At 43.5% G+C, this 21,594-nt stretch overlaps 1 protein-coding gene across 5 annotated transcripts in view; it reads right to left on the bottom strand.

Annotated features, from left to right (window-relative positions):
- LOC132871733 (microtubule cross-linking factor 1) overlaps positions 1 to 21,594 on the bottom strand; it is a 184,566-nt gene that overhangs the window by 9,899 nt on the left and 153,073 nt on the right. For all 5 annotated transcript variants that reach the window (XR_009651334.1, XR_009651333.1, XM_060906191.1 and 2 more), the window contains 6 exons: positions 20,595 to 20,762; positions 17,981 to 18,241; positions 11,394 to 11,557; positions 9,441 to 9,558; positions 9,270 to 9,346; positions 4,634 to 6,149 (listed from right to left, as the gene is read on the bottom strand). Coding sequence is in view for 3 of the 5 variants with exons in the window: in XM_060906191.1 (XP_060762174.1) it covers positions 4,634 to 6,149; positions 9,270 to 9,346; positions 9,441 to 9,558; positions 11,394 to 11,557; positions 17,981 to 18,241; positions 20,595 to 20,762 (2,304 nt within the window). In the remaining 2 variants the exon portion in view is untranslated. The remainder of the gene's footprint in view (positions 1 to 4,633; positions 6,150 to 9,269; positions 9,347 to 9,440; positions 9,559 to 11,393; positions 11,558 to 17,980; positions 18,242 to 20,594; positions 20,763 to 21,594) is intronic.

Raw genomic sequence — 21,594 nt, 5'->3', positions numbered from 1 at the left:
CCAATCACTGAAAGAACATCCATTTCATCAGTCAAGCTTCCAGCACTTTAGCATGCGTTACAGGATTTCCCTTCAGATATGGACAAAACATGGGACTCTTGGGATAAAAGTGACCTGTAGCACCCTGACAGAGTAAACAGCGGTTTTGTATCCACATCCAAAGCAAAAACAGACTTTTTATTGATCTATGTGGTACAAGTTAGTCTTCGCTATTTGCTAAACATGCCCACTACGTCCAAAGGCACCTGCTTTTTCAAGTCTTCTTTAGTTGCTTATACGATCTGCATATACAGTACCAGTTAAAACTTTGGACACACCTATAGAACAATACTGAAGATGTCAAAATTATGAAATAACACATTGAACATACGAAATTATGTGGTAAACTAAAAAGTGGTTAACCCCCCCCCAAAAGGTTTCATGTTTTAATACATTCGGTTTTCCGTTTCTGGTTGAGAGTACGCTGTGCGCATTTTGGCTGCCGCTTCTCACCAGAGCTTTTTATTGTTCTTTTCCCTCACCCCATTTGTTTTTCTTGTTGTGCTTGTATGGTTTGATGTTTGTTCTTTGTTTGAATGTTTTGTCTGCCGGTTGTGGCGTAGCTCCAGACCCAGTTTTGGGCGCCGGTTTCCTTCAGGCCTTGGTCTGCCATGGGTGATGCCTGTGCTGCTCACTATGGAGTGCAGCGAGATCGTTGCTCTTTTTAACATCGGGCTTGTCCAGTGCTCTGTGTGGCGGTGCTTCTATGCTCGCTTTGCAGATCCGGCATGGTGTTCTGAGCGATATTGTCTGGTGGCATCGCAGCAGCTGTATGGGTGGTGTGGGACATACCTTCATGTGTCTTTTGGTGGGATTGTGGGCAGCTACGCTACTGTCAATACATCCTGACATTCTTTTGGTGGACTTTTTTTTTTTTTGGTAATTGTAAAGTGACCTTGGGTGTGCGAAAGGCACTATAAAAGTTGAAATAATAAGAACAATAATAATAATAATTATTATTATTATCTGAACGCATACTATGTGCACTGACTATCAGCATCAGTACTTTACAGCGAGCTGCTTGCTACACATGGTTAAAATGGCTCTTGTGCAATATACCTACCTACTTGTGCAATACTACCTGTGCAATACCACCTTTGTAGTACACTTATGTTAACTGTATATCTGCAAACCTGTTAATTTATGCAAATTTTAAATTTTTTTATCTCTAAATTTGTAGTTTATTTCTTTTATATGCATATCCTTTTTTGTATACTTGGTACTTTTGCACTACTCCTTCACTGCCTTATCTTTTTCTCTTTATATATTTTGCTGCTGTAACAATGTAAATTTCCCCTTGTGGGAAAATAAAAGGCTTTATTTTTTTCGCGGTCCAGTTTCCATCAAATCCTGCGCTCTGATTGGCTGGCGAGCGGGTCCGTATCCTACGGTACGGACCCCAATTACGGACCTCTGGCGACTCACTCGTTCACAACAACAAACATAGTAGCAATTTTTGTCAACATTTATCTTTTTTATAAGATTTATTTATAAGATTTTTTAATCAAAAATCTTATAAATTTTTGCCAGCATTTCTCAGCATAATAGCATTAATTTTACATCATGGATAGTGATAACGACAGTGTTCACAGCGAAAGCGAGTTTTACTACCCTGAGGAAGAAGAAATAAAAGAAAACATTTCAGGAGAAAGCTAAAAACCTGTAACTTGCTAACGCCGAGCAAAAACATGGCTGAATCCTGAATGACTCCCATTTGTATAAATAGGGGATGACATAGGTGGCAAAATGTAGTTTTTTTCCTGCCATGGAAGTGCACTTGTATACTGAGGAGGAAGCCATTTGCATTACAGCCGAGAATGAGGATTCAAAATAGCATTAATTTTACAGCATGGATAGCGATAACGACAGTGTTCACAGTGAAAGCAAGTTTTACTGCCCTGAGGAAGACAAAATAAAACATTTCAGGAGAAAGCTAAAAACCTGTAACTTGCTAACGCCAAGCAAAAACATGGCTGAATCCTGAATGACTCAATTTTGTATAAATAGGGGACTACATAGGCGGCAAAATGTAGTTTTTTTTCCTGCCATGGAAGTGCACTTGTATACCAAAGAGGAAGCAATTTGCATTACAGCCGTGAATGAGGATTCAAAATGGCGGCTTGGTTTTCCCTTTCGGGCGCTCTCGTTTTCTGTTAGAATTTGGTAAAGAAAAAAATTATATATATTATTTACCAGCTTAAGGTTGGTCCGTATGGTGAAATACCGTGACCTCGGCCTCGAATGCCTCGCTCAGTACTTTCAAGACCTCGGTCACGGCATTTCACCATACGGACCTCCCAGCTGGTAAATAACATATATATCTTATTATTATTATAGATTCTTCAAAGTAGCAATCCATATTATTCTATCCACATTCACTGGATATGAGCAATCGCGTGCTCTGATTGGCTACTCTACTACTAGGATATCAGCTCATATACCGTGAGTAGAGAAAAACAAAATGGCAGCGCATGTTGCTGAACCAACAGAGGATAAAATAAAAACTCTACTCAAAAACAAAACAGCAACAAAACATGGAATGAAATTATTTGATGGTAAGAACGTATCTATTTTTTTCAAGAATTATTATTGTAGCATTTTTCACAAATTGCTATTGTCATTTCGCCGGTCTGTTTACATTCTAAGAGGAAATTATTTTGTCAGACGTTTTGTAGAAAGCTTTTATTTATGAACTTTGCAAAAAATAAAAATGTTCTGTTGCTCAAAAGCCATGAATGTGAATAGAACAAAACAATTATTCCAGTCAGTCAATCTCGTCGTACATGGTTTATAGCCAACTTGGTGCGTATCAGCTCATGTATGATTTGAGTTCGTGGAATAACTGTTAAATGTCAAGAACCGCTCAAGTAAGTAAAGAGAAGTGACATCCGTCTTTACTTTAAGATATTAAGTGTCTTTTAATTAATAAAAATATAAAGCAAAAAACATTGCATTAGTAGGAGTGTTCAAACTTTTGACTGGTACTGTATAATAAGCCATGTGTGTGACAATAATTATATTAAAAAAGTCACAGCCTTAGCAACTCAGACATAACCAAAGCTACCTGGTTTGCTAAATGTTAGCTAGCTATTTAGACAATGTGGAACCATCCGTTTCTTTGTAACTTAAAAGTTGTCATGTAAAACATTCTAGCGGTCACTAAATATAACCACCTCACGGAATGAGGCCATTTGACGACACAGCAAATAACCAAATGTAGACCTTTACCTGTAACTCATTGACAAACTGGTGTGATTATCTCGTTTACAGGTTGATTAAACAGATTAACCCAATAACACACAATGGCTACGTGTTTCCCTCCACTGGTTATCACATGCTTCTTGCTATGATTGCCTTAAAGGAACAGTCCACCGTATTTCCATAATGAAATATGCTCTTACCTGAATTGAGACGAGCTGCTCCGTACCTGTCCGAGCTTTGCGCGACCTCCCAGTCAGTCAGACGCAGTCAGACGCGCTGTCACTCCTGTTAGCAATGTAGCTAGGGTCAGTATGGCCAATGGTATTTTTTGGGGCTGTAGTTAGATGCGACCAAACTCTTCCGCGTTTTTCCTGCTTACATAGGTTTATATGACCAGTGATATGAAACAAGTTCAGTTACACAAATTGAAACGTGGCGATTTTCTATGCTATGGAAAGTCCGCACTATAATGACAGGCGTACTAACACCTTCTGCGCGCTTCGGCAGTGCATTGATATCTGAGCTCCGTATCAATGCGCCGCCGAAGCGCGCAGAAGGTGTTAGTACGCCTGTCATTATAGTGCGGACTTTCCATAGCATAGAAAATCGCTACATTTAATTTTTTTTTAACTGAACTTGTTTCATATCACTGGTCATATAAACCTATGTAAACAGGAAAAACGCGGAAGAGTTTGGTCGCATCTAACTACAGCCCCAAAAAATACCGTTGGCCATACTGAGCCTAGCTACATTGCTAACAGGAGTGACAGCGCGTCTGACTGACTGGGAGGTCGCGCAAAGCTCGGATAGGTACGGAGCAGCTCGTCTCAATTCAGGTAAGAACATATTTCATTATGGAAGTACGGTGGACTGTTCCTTTAAAATGTGCAATTTATAAAAGGTTAGCCACTGTAAAACTTATCATTAAAATTAAACTGTACATTTGTGAGATCTTGGCAAAGGCTTGAGCTTCACATTTGCTGACAGTTCATATATTCACTCAGTGTGTTAGTCATCCAAATGGACAGTATTTTAACCAGACACCAACGGTAGCTACAAAATTATGCATTAGAGCAACTGTGTGGAGCCGAGCAGGAGTCCGTAGCAAGAAAGCAGCAGATTTTGTTAATTAATAAGCTGCAGCACAGCGTCTCTGTCCCATGCTTTCTAGCCAGAGGCACACAAAGCCATGCAGATTTGATTAATTAAATATTCTCAGTCTGCACCATCTGCATGAGAAGACCAAACCAAACACTAGCTTTCCAATTACAGGGCTGAAAAAATTCCTTACTTGCAAAACAGTTAAAGTTCCATACACTTATCAGTACGTCCAGAACCAAAAGTGAGAATGAGCCAATTTGTATTTTTATGTTTAAGAACATTACACTTTTACCTCAATACATCCAGGTTTGTCCACTTCTCCCGTTTTGCTCGGTGCTGCCGTGGCTGAACCATGTTTCTTCTCCTCCCTGAAGCCCTGCTCCAACAGTTTCTTATTCAATATCCGTGCTGCATTCTCTGCTATCGTGTAACCCGGCGGAGCTGACAAGTCCTGTCTGATGCTAATTGTTTCTGGGTTCTTCTCACCCTGTAATTCCACGATGAGCTGAATAGGACTGGGCGAACGACCTCTGGATGGCCTCGCCAGGTCCTGTGGTGCTCCGAGATTGCCTGCTTTAGGGTCCGAAACACCTGCAGACCCACTTTCAATGGGCCTGGAGCGGCTGGGTGACTTGTTGAACTTCTGCGCTGGGTCATAGGTCACTGGGGTATGGTCGATGATGTTGAAAAGGCTGGAGAGACCATCGTTGATGGTGGTGTGGACGGGGCTGTCTCGGGTGGTGGTGGAACGCGCCCAAGCTGACTCACTGTTGCCCTTCAAAGACTGAGAAGTGGGCGTTGGAGCTCTGGATGAGATGGCAGGGGGTTCAGATTTGCCTTGTGCAGAATTGGTACACGAGGGTTTGCGCTGCAGCTTGGGCGATCCGTATTTTGGTGAACAACATGACCGTTCAAACTTGGCCTGTGTGGCAGGTGAGTACTGTGCCTTCCTGAGGCTACGCGAGGGCGATGAAACGGGAGTGAGGCAGCGACGAGGGCTGCTGGCGAGTGTCTGCAATGCCACATTCACAGCCTGTGGGGTTTGCGTGGCACGTGTCATTGAGCCATTGGTCTGGCATGCTGCGTCACGCATTTGACAGTCTGCAGGACTGCTTCCGGTCGCTGTGCTGGAGCGGATGGCATTCCGCACGGAAAATGCCACTTCCTTCATGTCATCACTGAGATTCCGAGACAGTTCTAGTTCAAGCGAGGATGAGTAACCCATTGCCGTACACAGAGTTGCACGCTCACCACCTTCCAAATGTCTCAGTTCACAAGGCCACCTTCCTCCAAAAATGTCCTCACCTTCATTCTCTTTGCTCACTCTGGAGAACGCATACTCCTGATCTGACAGTCCTGGGTTCAATCTCTCTGCCCTAGTGGGGCTGTGGAGGACACGCACACCAAAGTGGTCAGGCACTGGGGAGCCTCTCGCAGCCAGACGCTGACATTGCTCCAGGCTGCTTGTGGTATTGGTGGTTAGTGTGGCACTGGTGGTCAAGTACCATGCGGCTGGCTGAAATGTATCTGATGAAGAAGGGACAGGTCTGTGGGTATCTGCCCGGTCCACCCATGCCTCCACTACCTGTGGGGGCAGCACAGGGCCTGGGATTGGGCAGGAAGACAGTGGGGATTTGGAGAGATCCCAGCCCTTGTTATTAAACTCTTCAATATATTTGAGGTCATCAGGAGATAAGGGTGGAGTCACCTCATCCCTCGCACATTCACCTGACTTGCTCTTGTCTGGCAGGAAAGGGGAGCTGTCCATCAAACGCTGGAAGTCACTCATCGAGCAGACGGATTTTGCCCTGTGGAAAAAGTTACAAGGTTAGATCAGCGACTTAACAGCTATTCCATGAAATTGAGTCATACACGAGGCTGATAACCGGCGAGGTGCGTAGCAAAAAAAAAAAACAAGAAAAAAAACGAACAAAATCATTTCTGCTTAGAATGTAAACAAACTGACGAAATGACACCAATTTGTGAAAAATGCTATAATAATAATTCTTGAAAAATAAAAAGATACGGTCTTACCATCAAATACTTTTATTCCATATTTTGTTGCTTTTTTGTATTTTTGGAGGTTTTGCTTTCAAGTAGAGTTTTTTTTGTCCTTGGTTGGTTCAGCAACACATTACATTAATGGCATTTAGTAGATGCTCTTAACCAGAGTGACGTACAACATACAGTACCTAGAGCAGCCTGGGGATCAGTTGGGGGTTAGATGTCTTGCTCAAGGGCACTTCAGCTATTCCTGCTAGTCCAGGGAATCGAACCAGTGACCTTTTGGTCCCAAAGCTGCTTCTCTAATCTTCTAACCTAAAGTTACCCTTCTCTAACCTTTAGGCCATGGCTTCCCCCGTGCCGCCATTTTGTTTTTCTCTACTCACGGCATATGAACTGATAGCCTAGTAGTAGAGTAGCCAATCAGAGCACGTGATTGCTCATATCCAGTGAATGTGAATAGAATAATTACAATTATACTATGTAGTATCTCTATGTTAAAATAATACAAATTGAAGGAATAAACAGTTTTTGAACTTTGTGTAAAAGGGGCTTAGTTTAATAGATTGTACAAGATCGCAACATATAAAACAGCAGTGCAGAGAAGATCTCCACATATGGCCCTTTTCCACTACCCTTTTTCAGCTCACTTCAGCTCGCTTCAGCTCACTTCAGCCAGACACGGCTCGCGTTTCGACTACCTTAGAGCAGCACGACTCAGCTCGCTTCAGCCCTGCTTAGCACCCAAAACTCGCACGGTTTTGGAGTGGGGCTGAAGTGAGCCAAACCGAGCCGAGTGGGGCTAGGGGCGTGAGGAGACACTCCCCTGTGCACTGATTGGTGAGGAGGAGTGTCCTCACACGCCCATACATGCCCCGCAAGCACGCTGGGATCTGTAAACACCGTAAACCCGGAAGAAGAAGAATTACGAGAATTTCTGAAGCCTTATGCGCCTCGCCTCATCTATACGCTCTTGCCAGTATCTGTTGGCGTTGTCGGTGACAACAAGCCACAGCACCAAGACCAGCAACACTAACGACTCCATGTCCTCCATGTTTATTGTTTACTATCCGGGTCGTGAGACTACCGCTTAAAAGATCACTGATGTCATTGTTTGCGCCGCCTAACGACATCACGTGACGTCCACCCACTTTCGCTAACTCCACCCAATGTGTCCACCCACTTCCAGCCAGCACGGTTCAGCGTGGTTGTAGTCGAAATGCAACGCCAACAGCCCCACTCAGCACCGCACGGCTCAGCCCAACTCAGCCGCGTTGGTAGTGGAAAAGCGGCATTAGTGTTGAAGTGCCAACACCACAGACACTGCTGTTGCCTGGGAGGTGAATTTCAACTGCAATGGAAAAAAACAGCAAGGCTATCCCGAGCTACACGACTGAAACTATATACCCTCATTGAACACTTTATTAGGAACACTTTATTAGGAATAAAAATATGTTGTACATGTTGGGATTATCTACTAACTGTGAAAGTATCAGGTGAAATTTCGCTGTCTTTTAAAAGATCGAAATTGCGCCTAACCTGTCAGAAACGGACTACAACCAAACTGCCTAGTCAGAGTCACTCATATTACGTCAGCAGTAGGCTTGATAAGTTTTGTTCTTCATACTAGCCCTTACGAGTGCTGACAGCTCTCCCTGTGAATAGCGGCAGTTGACTACATGCCCTGATCTGTAATGGTTATCCCCCCGAGGGATGCATTTCTTATTGGTACAGAAATACTCTGCCAACCACGCTATACAAATCGGCATGTTGATGTAGGCTACTCGCCGGCCGCTACCTGCTACAGATTTGGAAAGGCGCTAGACTTGCGGTGACGTCACATACGCGACGTCGGGTCTGTGTAGTCTTTGATCAGCTTATTAAAAAACATTCAAAACAATTCAAATCAGTGGAAAAAATAAAGTATGATCACCAGGATCGATAGAGCTGCCCGACATGCACAACATATGGAAGCCATTGTCTTAACTTTGAAGTGTAACCCGAAATGTAATTTTTTGAAAAGATATTCCCATTCATTTTGCCATAGAGGTTAGAACGCATCCAGCAGGGGGCGATGAGATTACTTTCCCTCCCTATACCCAAGTCCAACTCTAACCTTAGTAGTAATCAAATTAAATTTTAGTTTTTACCTCATGTGGCTGCAGACCAGGCCAGGTGAGCTTATGTGATCACGCGTTGTCTGTCCATAATTTAAAAAATTTGCTGCTACTCCTCCTACAGGATTAATCAGATTTCTATCAAACTCACAATGTTCCCCAGGTGGGCGTGCATAAAAGTTGTCATGACTGTGGTGCCACCTGTCATATTTACGATTTTATAGGGGTCTGAAATTTTTGGGCGACTCGTCACATTAAACGCTGCTGTTTGTAAACTGCTGGGACATTTTCACTGAAACTCACCCAGAAGACTCTAAAGACATATCCCAACAAGAATTGCTCACCAGGTGGCGCCACCTACCATGGATGTGGCTACACAGGGATCACGTGCAATTTTACGAAAATCGCAACTCCTCCTACAGGAGTGATCAGATTTTGATCAAACTCGTATGGAATGTTCCTGAGGCTGGTATGTATAAAAGTTGTCATGATGGTGGTGCCACCTATCATGTTTAACATTTTATGGCCGTTTGAAAATTTTGGGTGACTCGTCACACCAAACACTACTGTTTGTAAGCTGCTAGGATGCCACTGAAACTCACCCAGAAGACTCTAAAGACATATTCCAACAAGAATCGTTCACCAGGTGGCGTCACCTACCATGGATGTGGCTACACAGGGGTCATATGCAAGTTCACAAATATCGCTGCTACTCCTACAGGATTGATCGGATTTTAAACTCACGCACACCAGTGGCTGGTTGCAGCCAAACACACACAGAGACGCTCATTCACACTCTCCAAGTACCTGAGGAGGCCGCCACTGGCCATCTCTTCCTCAGGATAGAGTACAGGATCCGCTCGCTCCGAGATCTCATTTAGTGCCTGTAACGCAAACACATGTGCACTCACATACTTTCGTATTTAAACACAAACTCATCACCGATCCACCCAGCAAGGTTCTGTGGTCATGCCTTACTTCTTTGAGACAGGGGAACCTCTTCTCACTTTCCAGCCTGGATGAGGGAGGAACCTCGGCCTCGTTTGGTGGATCCAGAGACAGAGCATCCAAGAAGAGGCTCTCACTGGGTCGTACTCTTCTCATAGAGTAAAACAAGGAGTCCATAGTTTAATTTCCATATTACCAACCGGATATAATTTCCACACCACTGAAGCACACAGATGCCAGAATTTCATCATATTCACAAATATTTAGTGATGCTTGAAAGTTTGTGAATCCTTTAGAATTGTCTATATTTCTGCATAAATATGACCTAAAACATCATCAGATTTTCACACAAGTCCGAAAAGTAGATAAAGAGAACCCAGTTAAACAAATGAGACAAAAATATTATACTTGGTCGTTTATTTAGTGAGGAAAATGATCCAATATTACATATCTGTGAGTGGCAAAAGTATGTGAACCTCTAGGATTAGTAGTTAATTTGAAGGTGAAATTAGAGTCAGGTGTTTTCAATCAGTGGGATGACAATCAGGTGTGAGTGGGCACCCTGTTTTATTTAAAGAACAGGGATCTATCGAAGTCTGATCTTCACAACACATGTTTGTGGAAGTGTATCATGGCACGAACAAAGGAGATTTCTGAGGACCTCAGAAAAAGTGTTGTTGATGCTCATCAGGCTGGAAAAGGTTACAAAACCATCTCTAAAGAGTTTGGACTCCACCAATCCACAGTCAGACAGACTGTGTACAAATGGAGGAAATTCAAGACCATTGTTACCCTCCTCAGGAGTGGTCGACCAGCAAAGATCACTCCAAGAGCAAGGCGGGTAATAGTCTGCAAGGTCACAAAGGACCCCAGGGTAAGTTCTAAACAACTGAAGGCCTCTCTCACATTGGCTAATATTAATGTTCATGAGTCCACCATCAGGAGAACACTGAACAACAATGGTCTGCATGGCAGGGTTGCAAGAAGAAAGCCTCTGCTCTCCAAAAAGAACATTGCTGCTCATCTGCAGTTTGCTAAAGATGATGTGGACAAGCCAGAAGGCTATTGGAAAAATGTTTTGCGGATGGATGAAACCAAAATAGAACTTTTCGGTTTAAATGAGCAGCGTTATGTTTGGAGAAAGAAAAACACTGCATTCCAGCATAAGAACCTTATCCCATCTGTGAAACATGGTGGTGGTAGTGTCATGGTTTGGGCCTGTTTTGCTGCATCTGGGCCAGGACGGCTTGCCATCATTGATGGAACAATGAATTCTGAATTATACCAGCAAATTCTAAAGGAAAATGTCAGGACATCTGTCCATGAACTGAATCTCAAGAGAAGGTGGGTCATGCAGCAAGACAACAACCCTAAGCACACAAGTCGTTCTACCAAAGAATGGTTAAAGAAGAATAAAGTTAATGTTTTGGAATGGCCAAGTCAAAGTCCTGACCTTAATCCAATGGAAATGTTGTGGAAGGACCTGAAGCGAGCAGTTCATGTGAGGAAACCCACCAACATCCCAGAGTTGAAGCTGTTCTGTATGGAGGAATGGGCTAAAATTCCTCCAAGCCGGTGTGCAGGACTGATCAACAGTTACCGGAAACGTTTAGTTGCAGTTACTGCTGCACAAGGGGGTCACACCAGATACTGAAAGCAAAGGTTCACATACTTTTGCCACTCACAGATATGTAATATTGGATCATTTTCCTCAATAAATAAATGACCAAGTATAATATTTTTGTCTCATTTGTTTAACTGGGTTCTCTTTATCTACTTTTAGGGCTTGTGTGAAAATCTGATGATGTTTTAGGTCATATTTATGCAGAAATATAGACAATTCTAAAGAGTTCACAAACTTTCAAGCACCACTGTAATTCTCTATACTCATTTCTACAGTAGGTTTTGAAGAAACCACGACAACACAAAGGTGTGATGTACTACATCTAGGTCCGTATCAGGAAAACGTGATAATGCGTGTACCTTTCTTCCAACGTGGCCTCCGAGTCCGAATGGGAACGAGACACCACACTTGGAGCTCCACGAGGGGAGCGTGGAGATCTGGGGGCCTTACAAGGACTGTCCTGAGGGGAGAAGACGCGCGGCGTCCCTCCTTCAGAGTGACGGAGAGGTATTTCCCGCTGCATCTACAAATGAGTAGGCATGAGGGCAAAAGGGACAAAGAGACGGAAAGAAGATGACAGGTACAGTCCGGTGCAAAAGTCTTAGGTACCCTATTATTTTTTTCAATCAAACTATCAATTTCTATTTTATGACTTCTACATTAGAGTTCCAAACGTTCGTTTTCCAGCACAGGATTAAATGTTACAGAAAAAAAAAAGTTTGTATTTGAGCAGCATATTATATAAGAGACCGCTTTAAAGATTAGTATAGGTAATCATATGGGGCCGAGCAAAATTAAGGATTAATTTCACGAGTGATTTCCAAGTTTCGAAAATTCGCGATGAGGGTAATTTCAAAACTTTGAAATCACGAGTGAAATCGATCCTTAATTTTATGAGGAACCATACGATTAGTTGTTTATAATATATACCGGTAGGGCCAAATTCATACTTCGGAAGCCATTCAAGTTCACAACATTTGTCATTCACGTTTTCTGAACCAATCAGGGCGCAAGACTATCTTGCACGTTTGAATCAGTTTCTAAAGCGTCTTTGATCATGACACGGCGACACGAGTTGAAGTAACATCTTTCAGGATTGATCCCGGATATTTCTCTCGTCTCAGATGCCGATCCAATGCTGCCTGCATGACTTTAACTCTTTACCCCTTAATGACGACCCCATGTATATCCCATAATGACGACATATGACGCCTTGTCTAAAACCTGGTCTTTAGACTTTTTTTTTTCTTGTAAATATGTTCTAAGAGTGAACAATACATATACTGTGTATACAGAAGTGAGGAAAGAAAATGGGGAAAACTACGAACCAGACTCTCTCAACTCTTTACCCCTTAAAGCAGTTGCTACAGCCACCCTTTGTGTGTGTGTGTGTGTATAATACACACACACACACACACACACACACACACACACACACACACACACATTATAAATAAAATAAAACACACACACACACACACACACACACACACACACACACGGGTGGCTGTAGCAACTGCTTTAAGAGGTAAAGAGTTGAGAGAGTCTGGTTCGTAATTTTCCCCATTTTCTTTCCTCACTTCTGCATAAAACTGCGATAGCACCTTGTCTAACTCACAGCATTCGTATGCCACTAGAGTCGTTTATTTGTCTTTCTGCGGCCCATTTCTTAAACACGGAAAGCCAAAAATTCGTACTTTTTCTGGTATTTAATTTTCGCTTGCAGCTTGCAACTGGTTTATCATTTCTTCGTCGAATATAGCGAAACGCGGCATTGCTGAGTCAGCCATTTTGTTGACAAAATTTGCTAATTTTTGTAACCGTAACCAAGCAACGAACTAGCCAATAGCATTTCAGAAATACAGCCCTGTGTTAAGGAAAAAAGCCTTCCTTGATTGACCAATCAGAATTGGGTAATTTGGCCCTATGTATTATAAAAAAAAAAAGAAAACATAATGAAGGCTGCTGGGTTTTGCTGCAAAATTAAGGAGTGAGTGTGACGGTCAAAGTGTCCAGAAGAACTGTGGCTGGTTCTGTAAGATGCTCAGTAAAACCTACAGCTCATTTCCTTATAAAACTGCACTCACTGTACCTGAGAATACTATTTATTTTATTTTTTTTAAAGCAAAGGGTCATCTCACACCAAATATTGACTTTGGTTTCATTTATTATGGCTTACTGCTACTTATAGCAATGTTTTAATGTTTAAACATTTAATTTCATTATTTTTTAAAGCTATTTTTAGTCTACAGCATTTCTTTACATGCAGAGAGGGGCTGAGCTGTCAACTGATCACCACCTGGTGGTGAGTTGGATCCGCTGGCAGAGGAGGAAGCCGGACAGACCTGGCAGGCCCAAATGTATGGTGAGGGTCTGCTGGGAACGTCTGGCCGAGCACTCTGTCAGGGAGGTCTTTAACTCCCACCTCCGGGAGAGCTTCTCCCAGCTTCCAAGGGAGGCAGGGCACATTGAGTCTGAGTGGACCATGTTTCTCTGCCTCCATTGTCGACGGGGCTGTTCGGAGGCTGCAAGGTCTCTGGTGCCTGTCGTGGTGGCAATCCCCGAACCCGGTGGTGGACACCGGAAGTAAGGGATGCTGTCAAGCTGAAGGAGTCCTATCGGGCCATGTGGGCCTCCGGGACTCCTGAAGCAGCTGATGGGTATCCGCAGGCCAGGCGTGCCGCAGCTCGGGCAGTTGCGGAGGCAAAAACACGGAACTGGGAGGAGTTCGGTGAGGCCATGGAGGAGGACTATCGGTCAGCCTCGAAGAAATTCTGGCAAACTGTCTGGCGCCTCAGGAGGGGGAAGCAGTACTCTGCCAACACTGTTTACAGTGCGGGTGGGGAGTTGTTGACCTCGACTGGGGACGTTGTCGGGCGGTGGAAGTAATACTTCGAGGATCTCCTCAATCCCATCGTCACGTCTTCCATTGAGGAAGCGGAGGCTGATGACTCAGAGGTGGACTCATCCATTACCCAAGCCGAAGTCACTGAGGTGGTTAGCAAGCTCCTTGATGGCAAGGCACCGGGGGTGGATGAGATCCGCCCCGAGTATCTCAAGTCTCTGGATGTTGTGGAGCTGTCTTGGCTGACACGCCTCTGCAACATCGCGTGGCGGTCGGGGACGGTGCCTCTGGAGTGGCAGACTGGGGTGGTGGTCCCTCTTTTTAAGAAAGGGGACTGGAGAGTGTGCTCCAATTATAGGGGACTCACACTTCTCAGCCTCCCAGGGAAGGTTTACTCCAGGGTACTGGAGAGGAGAATTCGGCCAATAGTCGAACCTCGGATCCAGGAGGAACAATGTGGTTTTCGTCCTGGTCGCGGAACACTGGACCAGCTCTATACCCTTCATAGGGTGCTCAAGGGTTCATGGGAGTTTGCCCAACCAGTCCACATGTGCTTTGTGGATCTGGAGAAGGCATTCGACCATGTCCCTCATGGTATTCTGGGGGGGGCTGCTTCGGGAGTATGGGGTTCGAGGCTCTTTGCTAAGGGCTGTCCGGTCCCTTAGGAGTCTGGTTCGCATTGCCAGCAGTAAGTCAGACCTGTTCCCAGTGCATGTTGGACTCTGGCAGAGCTGCCCTTTGTCACTGGTTCTGTTCATAAATTTTATGGACAGAATTTCTAGGCGCAGCCAGGGGCCGGAAGGAATCCTGTTTGGGAACCACAGGATTTCATCTCTGCTTTTTGCAGATGATGTTGTCTTGTTGGCTTCTTCAAACCAGGACCTTCAGCATGCACTGGGGCGGTGTGCAGTCGAGTGTGAAGCGGCTGGGATGAGAAGCAGCACCTTCAAGTCCGAGGCCATGGTTCTCAACCGGAAAAGGGTGGCTTGCCCTCTCCAGGTTGGTGGATAAGTCCTGCCTCAAGTGGAGGAGTTTAAGTATCTCGGGATCTTGTTCACGAGTGAGGGAAGGATAGAGCGTGAGATTGACAGGCGGATCGGTGCGGCCTCCACAGTGATGCGGTCACTTTACCGGTCCGTCGTGGTGAAGGAGCTGAGCCAAAAGGCGAAGCTCTCAATTTACCGGTCGATCTACGTTCCGACTCTCACCTATGGTCATGAGCTTTGGGTAATGACCGAAAGAACAAGATCGTGGATACAAGCGGCCGAAATGAGTTTTCTTCGCAGGGTGGCTGGGCGCTCCCTTAGAGATAGGGTGAGAAGTACAGTCACTTGGGAGGAGCTCGGAGTAGAGCCGCTGCTCCTCCACATCGAGAGGAATCAGCTGAAGTGGCTCGGGCATCTCTTTCGAATGCCTCCTGGACGCCTCCCTGGGGAGGTGTTCCAGGCATGTCCCCCCGGGAGGAGGCCCCAGGGAAGACCCGGGACACGCTGGAGGGACTATGTCTCTCGGCTGGCCTTGGAACACCTCGGTGTTCTTCCTGAGGAACTGGCCGAGGTGTCTGGGGAAAGGGAAGTTTGGGCTTCCATGCTCAAACTGCTGCCTCCGCGACCCAGCCCCGGATAAGCGGAAGACGACGAGACGAGCATTTCTTTACATGTACCGAAGACTTTTGCACAGTAGTGTGTATTGTCAGATTTAGACATTTGTTGAATTACATTTAAAAAAAAGCTACAAAATATAAATTTAATTTACTCAAACAATTCCCATGGACCACTCAACCATGATGCAACCTCTTCTCTTTACTCTGAAGGAGTAAGTGTATTGCGATCCCAAATTTATTTTCTTTAAGATGGCACTTTATTTTTAGAAGTATTTTTAACACATTCCTTTAGGAAATCCTAGTAATATCTATAATATATATATTTATTATATCCACATTCACTGGATACGAGTAATCATGCACTCTGATTGGCTACTCTACTACGAGGCTATCAGTTCATATACTGTGGGTAGAGAAAAACAAAATGGCGGAGCATTTTGCTGAACCAATTGAGGATGAAATAAAAACTCTACTTGAAAACAAAACTCCAAAAAGGCAAAATATGGAAGAAAAGTATTTGATGGTAAGAAAACATCATTTTTTTATTTTTCAAGAATTATTATTGTCACATTTTTCACAAATTGCTACCGTCATTTCGCCGGTTTGTTTACATTCTAAGCGGACATTATTTTGTCGGACGTTTTGTATAAAAGTTTTTATTTATCGAATTTGCAAAAAATAAAAATAATGCTCCATTTCCCAAACTCTAGTGAATGTGGATAGAATAAAACAGTTATTCCCTTCAATCTTGTTGTGAATGGCTTATAGATAACTTGGTGCTACGCGCCTCATCAGCCATCACCTCATGTACGACTCGATTTCGTGGAATAACTGTTTCGTTTTTATCTATCTATCTATCTATCTATCTATCTATCTATCTATCTATCTATCTATCTATCTATCTATCTATCTATCTATTCATTTATTTGATATCTAAAAGCAGAATTCCTGATGAGCGTATGAGCAAAATATATGCAAGGGCACAAAAATCAACCCGAATAGAATAACATCATTATATTATTCATATAAACCATCAAATTGTGTAGTGTAGTGTATTTCGCGTCAATAAATTGCTGCATCGTCTTGTGACAGTGATGCCAATAATAAGAGACATCATAGTTACGAATACATTTTTATTCCTTTCTTCGTCACTGCATGCCATGCGCCAGAAACACCACCACGACATTTATCATGGTGTGACACTGCTGGGTGCCTGGTGGACAGCAGTGAACCAGCGCTTTCACGTTACATCATTACTGGATAGTTACGATCAAATATCAAACTTGATGTGTCAAACAGTTGTCTGATTAAATCTGTTACGCCCACAGTGCCATTAGGACTAATTACCATGCACCTGTTCTTGATTAGAGCGCCATCACAGCACATACATATAAGGACTCTTAGTAACACACAGACTTTGTGAAGTCTACACTCTGTACCCTGCGTCTGATGTTACCATATTTTGCATCGCTTTCCTGGTTTTGACCCCGTTTGTGTTTATGAACTTTGAGTATTGTTTTACCCCTGATATCCTGTCTGTGCCTCACGCGACCACTGTCTGTTTTTCGACTCTGCCTTTGTCTGTGTTTTGGATCTGTTCTCTAGCATGCGTTCAATAAAACTCTTCCTGCACTTACATCCGTCTATCGCCCTGACATGACAGAAAATGTCAATTGTCCAACAAGCTAAATGATTTTGTCAGACGTTTTGTATAAACAAGTTATTTACTGAATTTGCAAAAATTAAAAATAAAAATGCTTGGTTTCTCAAAATCCAGTGAACGTGGATAGAATAAAACAGTTATTCCACTCAATCTCGTCATACATGGCTTATAGCTGACTCGTGCTACACGCCTCAGTTTGTTTCAGAAAACCCTAAAGCCTAGGTCACAACCGGACGTACGATTTTTTGGCCATGCAATTTTTGGCGTTTCCCAAATCGCTGCGTTTTTTTTTGTTCATGGAGAAAGACGCGCATTGGCCTTAAGTTTGTCTTGCAACCTGAAAAAAACATAAGTGCCCGTAGAGTTTGTTTGACATGACAAAGAACCTCTGCGGCCGGTCTGCGGCTAGTCTACGGCTCGAAAATCAGCACGTCATGTGCGCCCTCCGTGTGTTTCATGCATGCCCTCCATGCGTTTCTTGCGTTTTTTGCACGTAGACCGGCCGTAGGAGCACGTACGGCCGGTTGTGACCGAGGCTTAAGACATGAAGCATTTCTGCCTCATCCATCATTTACTGACGTGAGGACACCTTCCTGGACGTTGTATCAAATAATATATTCATTTTTATGTCTTCTTTTGCTCCTCACTTACGAAAAAGTTCTCAGTCCTGCTCTCGTCTCCATTTCTAGAGACTCTCATATTTTTGCCTCTGGATAATGGATACACCTGTGATCTGCATGTTATCCAACTCCTGTTATAATTTGTCACAACACGCAAGCTTTTAGCTCACAAGTGTTGACTCTCCGACTTCTCGGTGTGACCTCCGACAACTGACCTTCTCCATCTTGCGGTGGAGGTCTTGTACGTTGCGGTCTCGCTCCTGTCGCTCCCTCTCGAAGTTCTCAAGGAGCTCGCTCCTCTCTCTGGTCCATCGCCGCTCACCGTGCCGCAGCTTCCAGCGCAGCTCCAGAGCCACGCTGTGGCTATCGGCCAGAAGCCTCTTCTGCTCCTCACGCTCCCTCTCCTGCGCCCTCTCTCTCTCCTGCCACAAGGAGTCCGTTCCCCCTATGAACGTTGCTCCTCTCGACTCCTCCAGCTAATGAGATGGGGCAGAGATACAAAATGCGCTTTTTTTTTAAAAGAACTTTTTATCTCCAGGTACAAGATTTTTGTTAATTGTTAATATGCTGTAATTGGGAAACAGCGAGCTTTTCTATCAGAGCAAATTAATAGGCAGCTCAGAGTAAACGGTGACAAAACTCAGGTTATATAACTTTCACAAAAGATTAGGCCTAATTATTATTTTGCCTGGATTTGGCCTTGAATTCATTAATTAATAGTCTTGAAGTGAGTAATTAATGATAACTTTACTTAAGTAAAGAAGTTCACGGTTATGTGCTAAACATTGGTTTTGCCTGTTTAAATACGTTTATGCTTTAATGATGATTATTATACATACAAGACACTTTTTCCATGGAATAAAAACATGGATTCTATTCCCTTCTAGTGGGTTTCATTCATTCGGTTCAATAGCATGCAACATTGTTAGCATATCACTTATCCTACATGTATAACGCCACTCTATCCAATGGAGAATGAGTGTTGAATATGGTTTACAATATTGCATGGTCAAGATGTCACACTTCGGAGCTGATGCGAATATCCAATGACAAAACTTTTCTGCTGAGCATGCACAGAAGCATTTCTTTGTCCCCTGGGAAAGAGAAAGATGAGCCTAATCCAGTGCTACTGCTAGGATTAGCTATGCTATAATTAAGCACTAAATAAATAAACTGAAACTAAAAGATGTGCTGAACACCCGAAAGGCTACCAAGACTTCATTATATATTCTTTACGCATATTTACAAGAGAAAAACATACCAACGGACATCGAAAAACTGGAAAAGAGGCACGTCGGAGATGTAAAACTTCCAACTGTAGTTGTCGATGCTGATTTTAAAAAGTAACTAAGAAAGTTACAGACAGAAATGAATACTTAAGTCTGAGTGAAAAATATTGTGGCGAGTGTGTAGTGTGGAAGAAGAGTCTAGAGACAGAAATCTTAGTTTCTCAGTTGTTAAGCCTGTGCTACTTACTCTCTATAGCACTACTTTATTAGCATTCGCCAGCACAACTCCGGGGCGGCATGGTGGTGTAGTGGTTAGTACGGTCACCTCACAGCAAGAAGGTTCTGGGTTCGAGCCCAACGGCCGACGGGGGCCTTTCTGTGTGGAGTTTGCAGGTTCTCCCCATGTCTGTGTGGGTTTCCTCCGGGTGCTCTGGTTTTCCCCCCACAGTCCAAAGACATGCAGGTTAGATTAATTGGTGGCTCTACATTGACTGTAGGTGTGAATGTGAGTGTGAACGGTTGGTTGTCACTATGTGTCAGCCCTGTGATGATTTGGTGACTTGTCTAGGGTGTATCCCGCCTCTCACCCATAGTCAGCTGGGATAGGCTCCAGCTTGCCCGCGACCTTGTACAGGATAAGCGGTTACGGATAATGGATGGATGGATGACACTACTTATGAATGCTACACCGGCTGGAAGGTGACTTCACTGCCACGCTGACAGCACCAATGCGGGTAAGCTAGCGTTGGCCTTTGAGAATGCTGATATGAAGTGTGTGTGTGTATGTAGTATAATAATTTTGGCTGGCTTTTCTTCATGGTATATCAGATATATTCCATTCAACTAGCATGATATTGAACTCATCTTTGACTCGTTCAGGGTCATGCTAGCTGAATGGAATATATCTGATATACCACTCAACGCCAGCTAATATTATTTAAATAACTGAATAATGATCAATTATTAAGCCATTATTAAAATCCAGTGATATCATTTTGTAAAAGCACTTGATTTATAGAACTTTTGGGAAAAACATGAGCCCTGTATGATTTCTTGCTCTCTCATTGTGCCCTGATAAAAGCTTCTACACTAATCCAAACGTGTTATTAACTGAATCCGTATTTCTGCTAAAATTGCAAAGCTAATCAGCTCTTGCGTGCCATTTTAGGATCCGACTAGTCAGCAGAAAGGAAATAAGTGAAACTTCAAGTAAGAGGAAAGCGCAGATGTCTGGCAAAAATGTCAATAGGTTATGTATAAAATAAAACATCTTAATGAATATGAAGACAGTTAAAAAATAAAAAACACAATAAAAAACAAAACTGCCAGATGCCCAGTGGGTGTTGAAAGGCTTTGACTTGGTTTGTGAGCCAAGCGTTTTAAACACAGCCAGATATTCATAAATGTTAATTTACTGTTAATGACCAAAAAGCTTACAAAAAAAAAAGAAAATAATATACAGTCGGAACTCAAACGCTGAATTCGATACTTTACACTTCTACAATTATCATATTGTTAGTCCATAGCAGTGTGTGTGTGTGGTATTGCTGCTCTGAATCCTGATGTACGTAATGTCATAATTTTTTGGGTGTGTCAGTACCTGTGCTATGCGGCTCCTCATCTCAGCACGTTGGATCTCCCATGCTGCTCTCTCATTGGCCAGCGTCTGCTGCAACTGACAACATCTCTGGGCCTCCTCCCGTAGCTCCGCCCTCAACTCCTCCAGCACAGAACGCAGGGCATGAAGAACCCGTCTACTGTCGCCTGCCTGAGAGAGAGAGAGAGGTGATGATGAGGAGGAGATGAAGAAAGGAAAGAGAACATCAGTATAACCAACATTCTAGTTCGTAATTTAGAGGAGCCAGTCACCCCTGATTCTGGAGGGTATGATGAAACCAGCAGAGGGGAAACGTCAGGGCCTTCTAGGGCCCAAACATGTCAGCATTTCAAATGTCATATTTAATTTCTTCCATAATTTCATTCCAATTATTCTCTTCTCATTTTAATTTGGTGCCATTTTATATTACATTTGATGCATGGATGTGGTGAGAGAGGACATGAAAGTGGGAGGTGTGGTAGAGAAGGATGCGGAAGACAGGGAGCAATGGAGACGAAAGATCCGCTGTGGCGACCCCTAATCGGGAGCAGCTAAAAGAAGAAGTAGTTGTCATTTTCTATCAAATTTGCTTCAGAAATGAAAGGGTTACTGTCCTGAAAACAGTAAAATCAAGTTATCCAGTCAGACTGTTTTGTTTGTTGTCTCTAGGCTGAGAAGCGTTTCAAGCTGGCTCACTCATTGGTTTGGACTTCATTGCCGGGACAGAAGGCCATGGCAGTGCGTGTTTATGTAGGAAGTGACAGATGAATCAACCAATCAGATTTTGATTTATAGTGAGAGGGACCAAAAATGTATTACCCTAGGCCTTCTCGAAAGCCAACGCGAGCTTAACCGCGACTTGACACTGTCAGCGCAGCAGTGAAGTCACCTTCCAGCTGGTGTAGCGTTCATCAGTAGTGTTCGTGAATGCTAATAAAGTGGTCAAGTCAGTGCTATCTATCGAGACCAAGTAGCACAGGCTAACGACCAAGAAAGTCAGATT

This window comes from Neoarius graeffei, chromosome 23 (assembly GCF_027579695.1).
Source record: "Neoarius graeffei isolate fNeoGra1 chromosome 23, fNeoGra1.pri, whole genome shotgun sequence".
Classification (NCBI taxonomy): Eukaryota; Metazoa; Chordata; class Actinopteri; order Siluriformes; family Ariidae; genus Neoarius; species Neoarius graeffei.
This window is presented reverse-complemented; position numbering and strand designations above follow the sequence as displayed.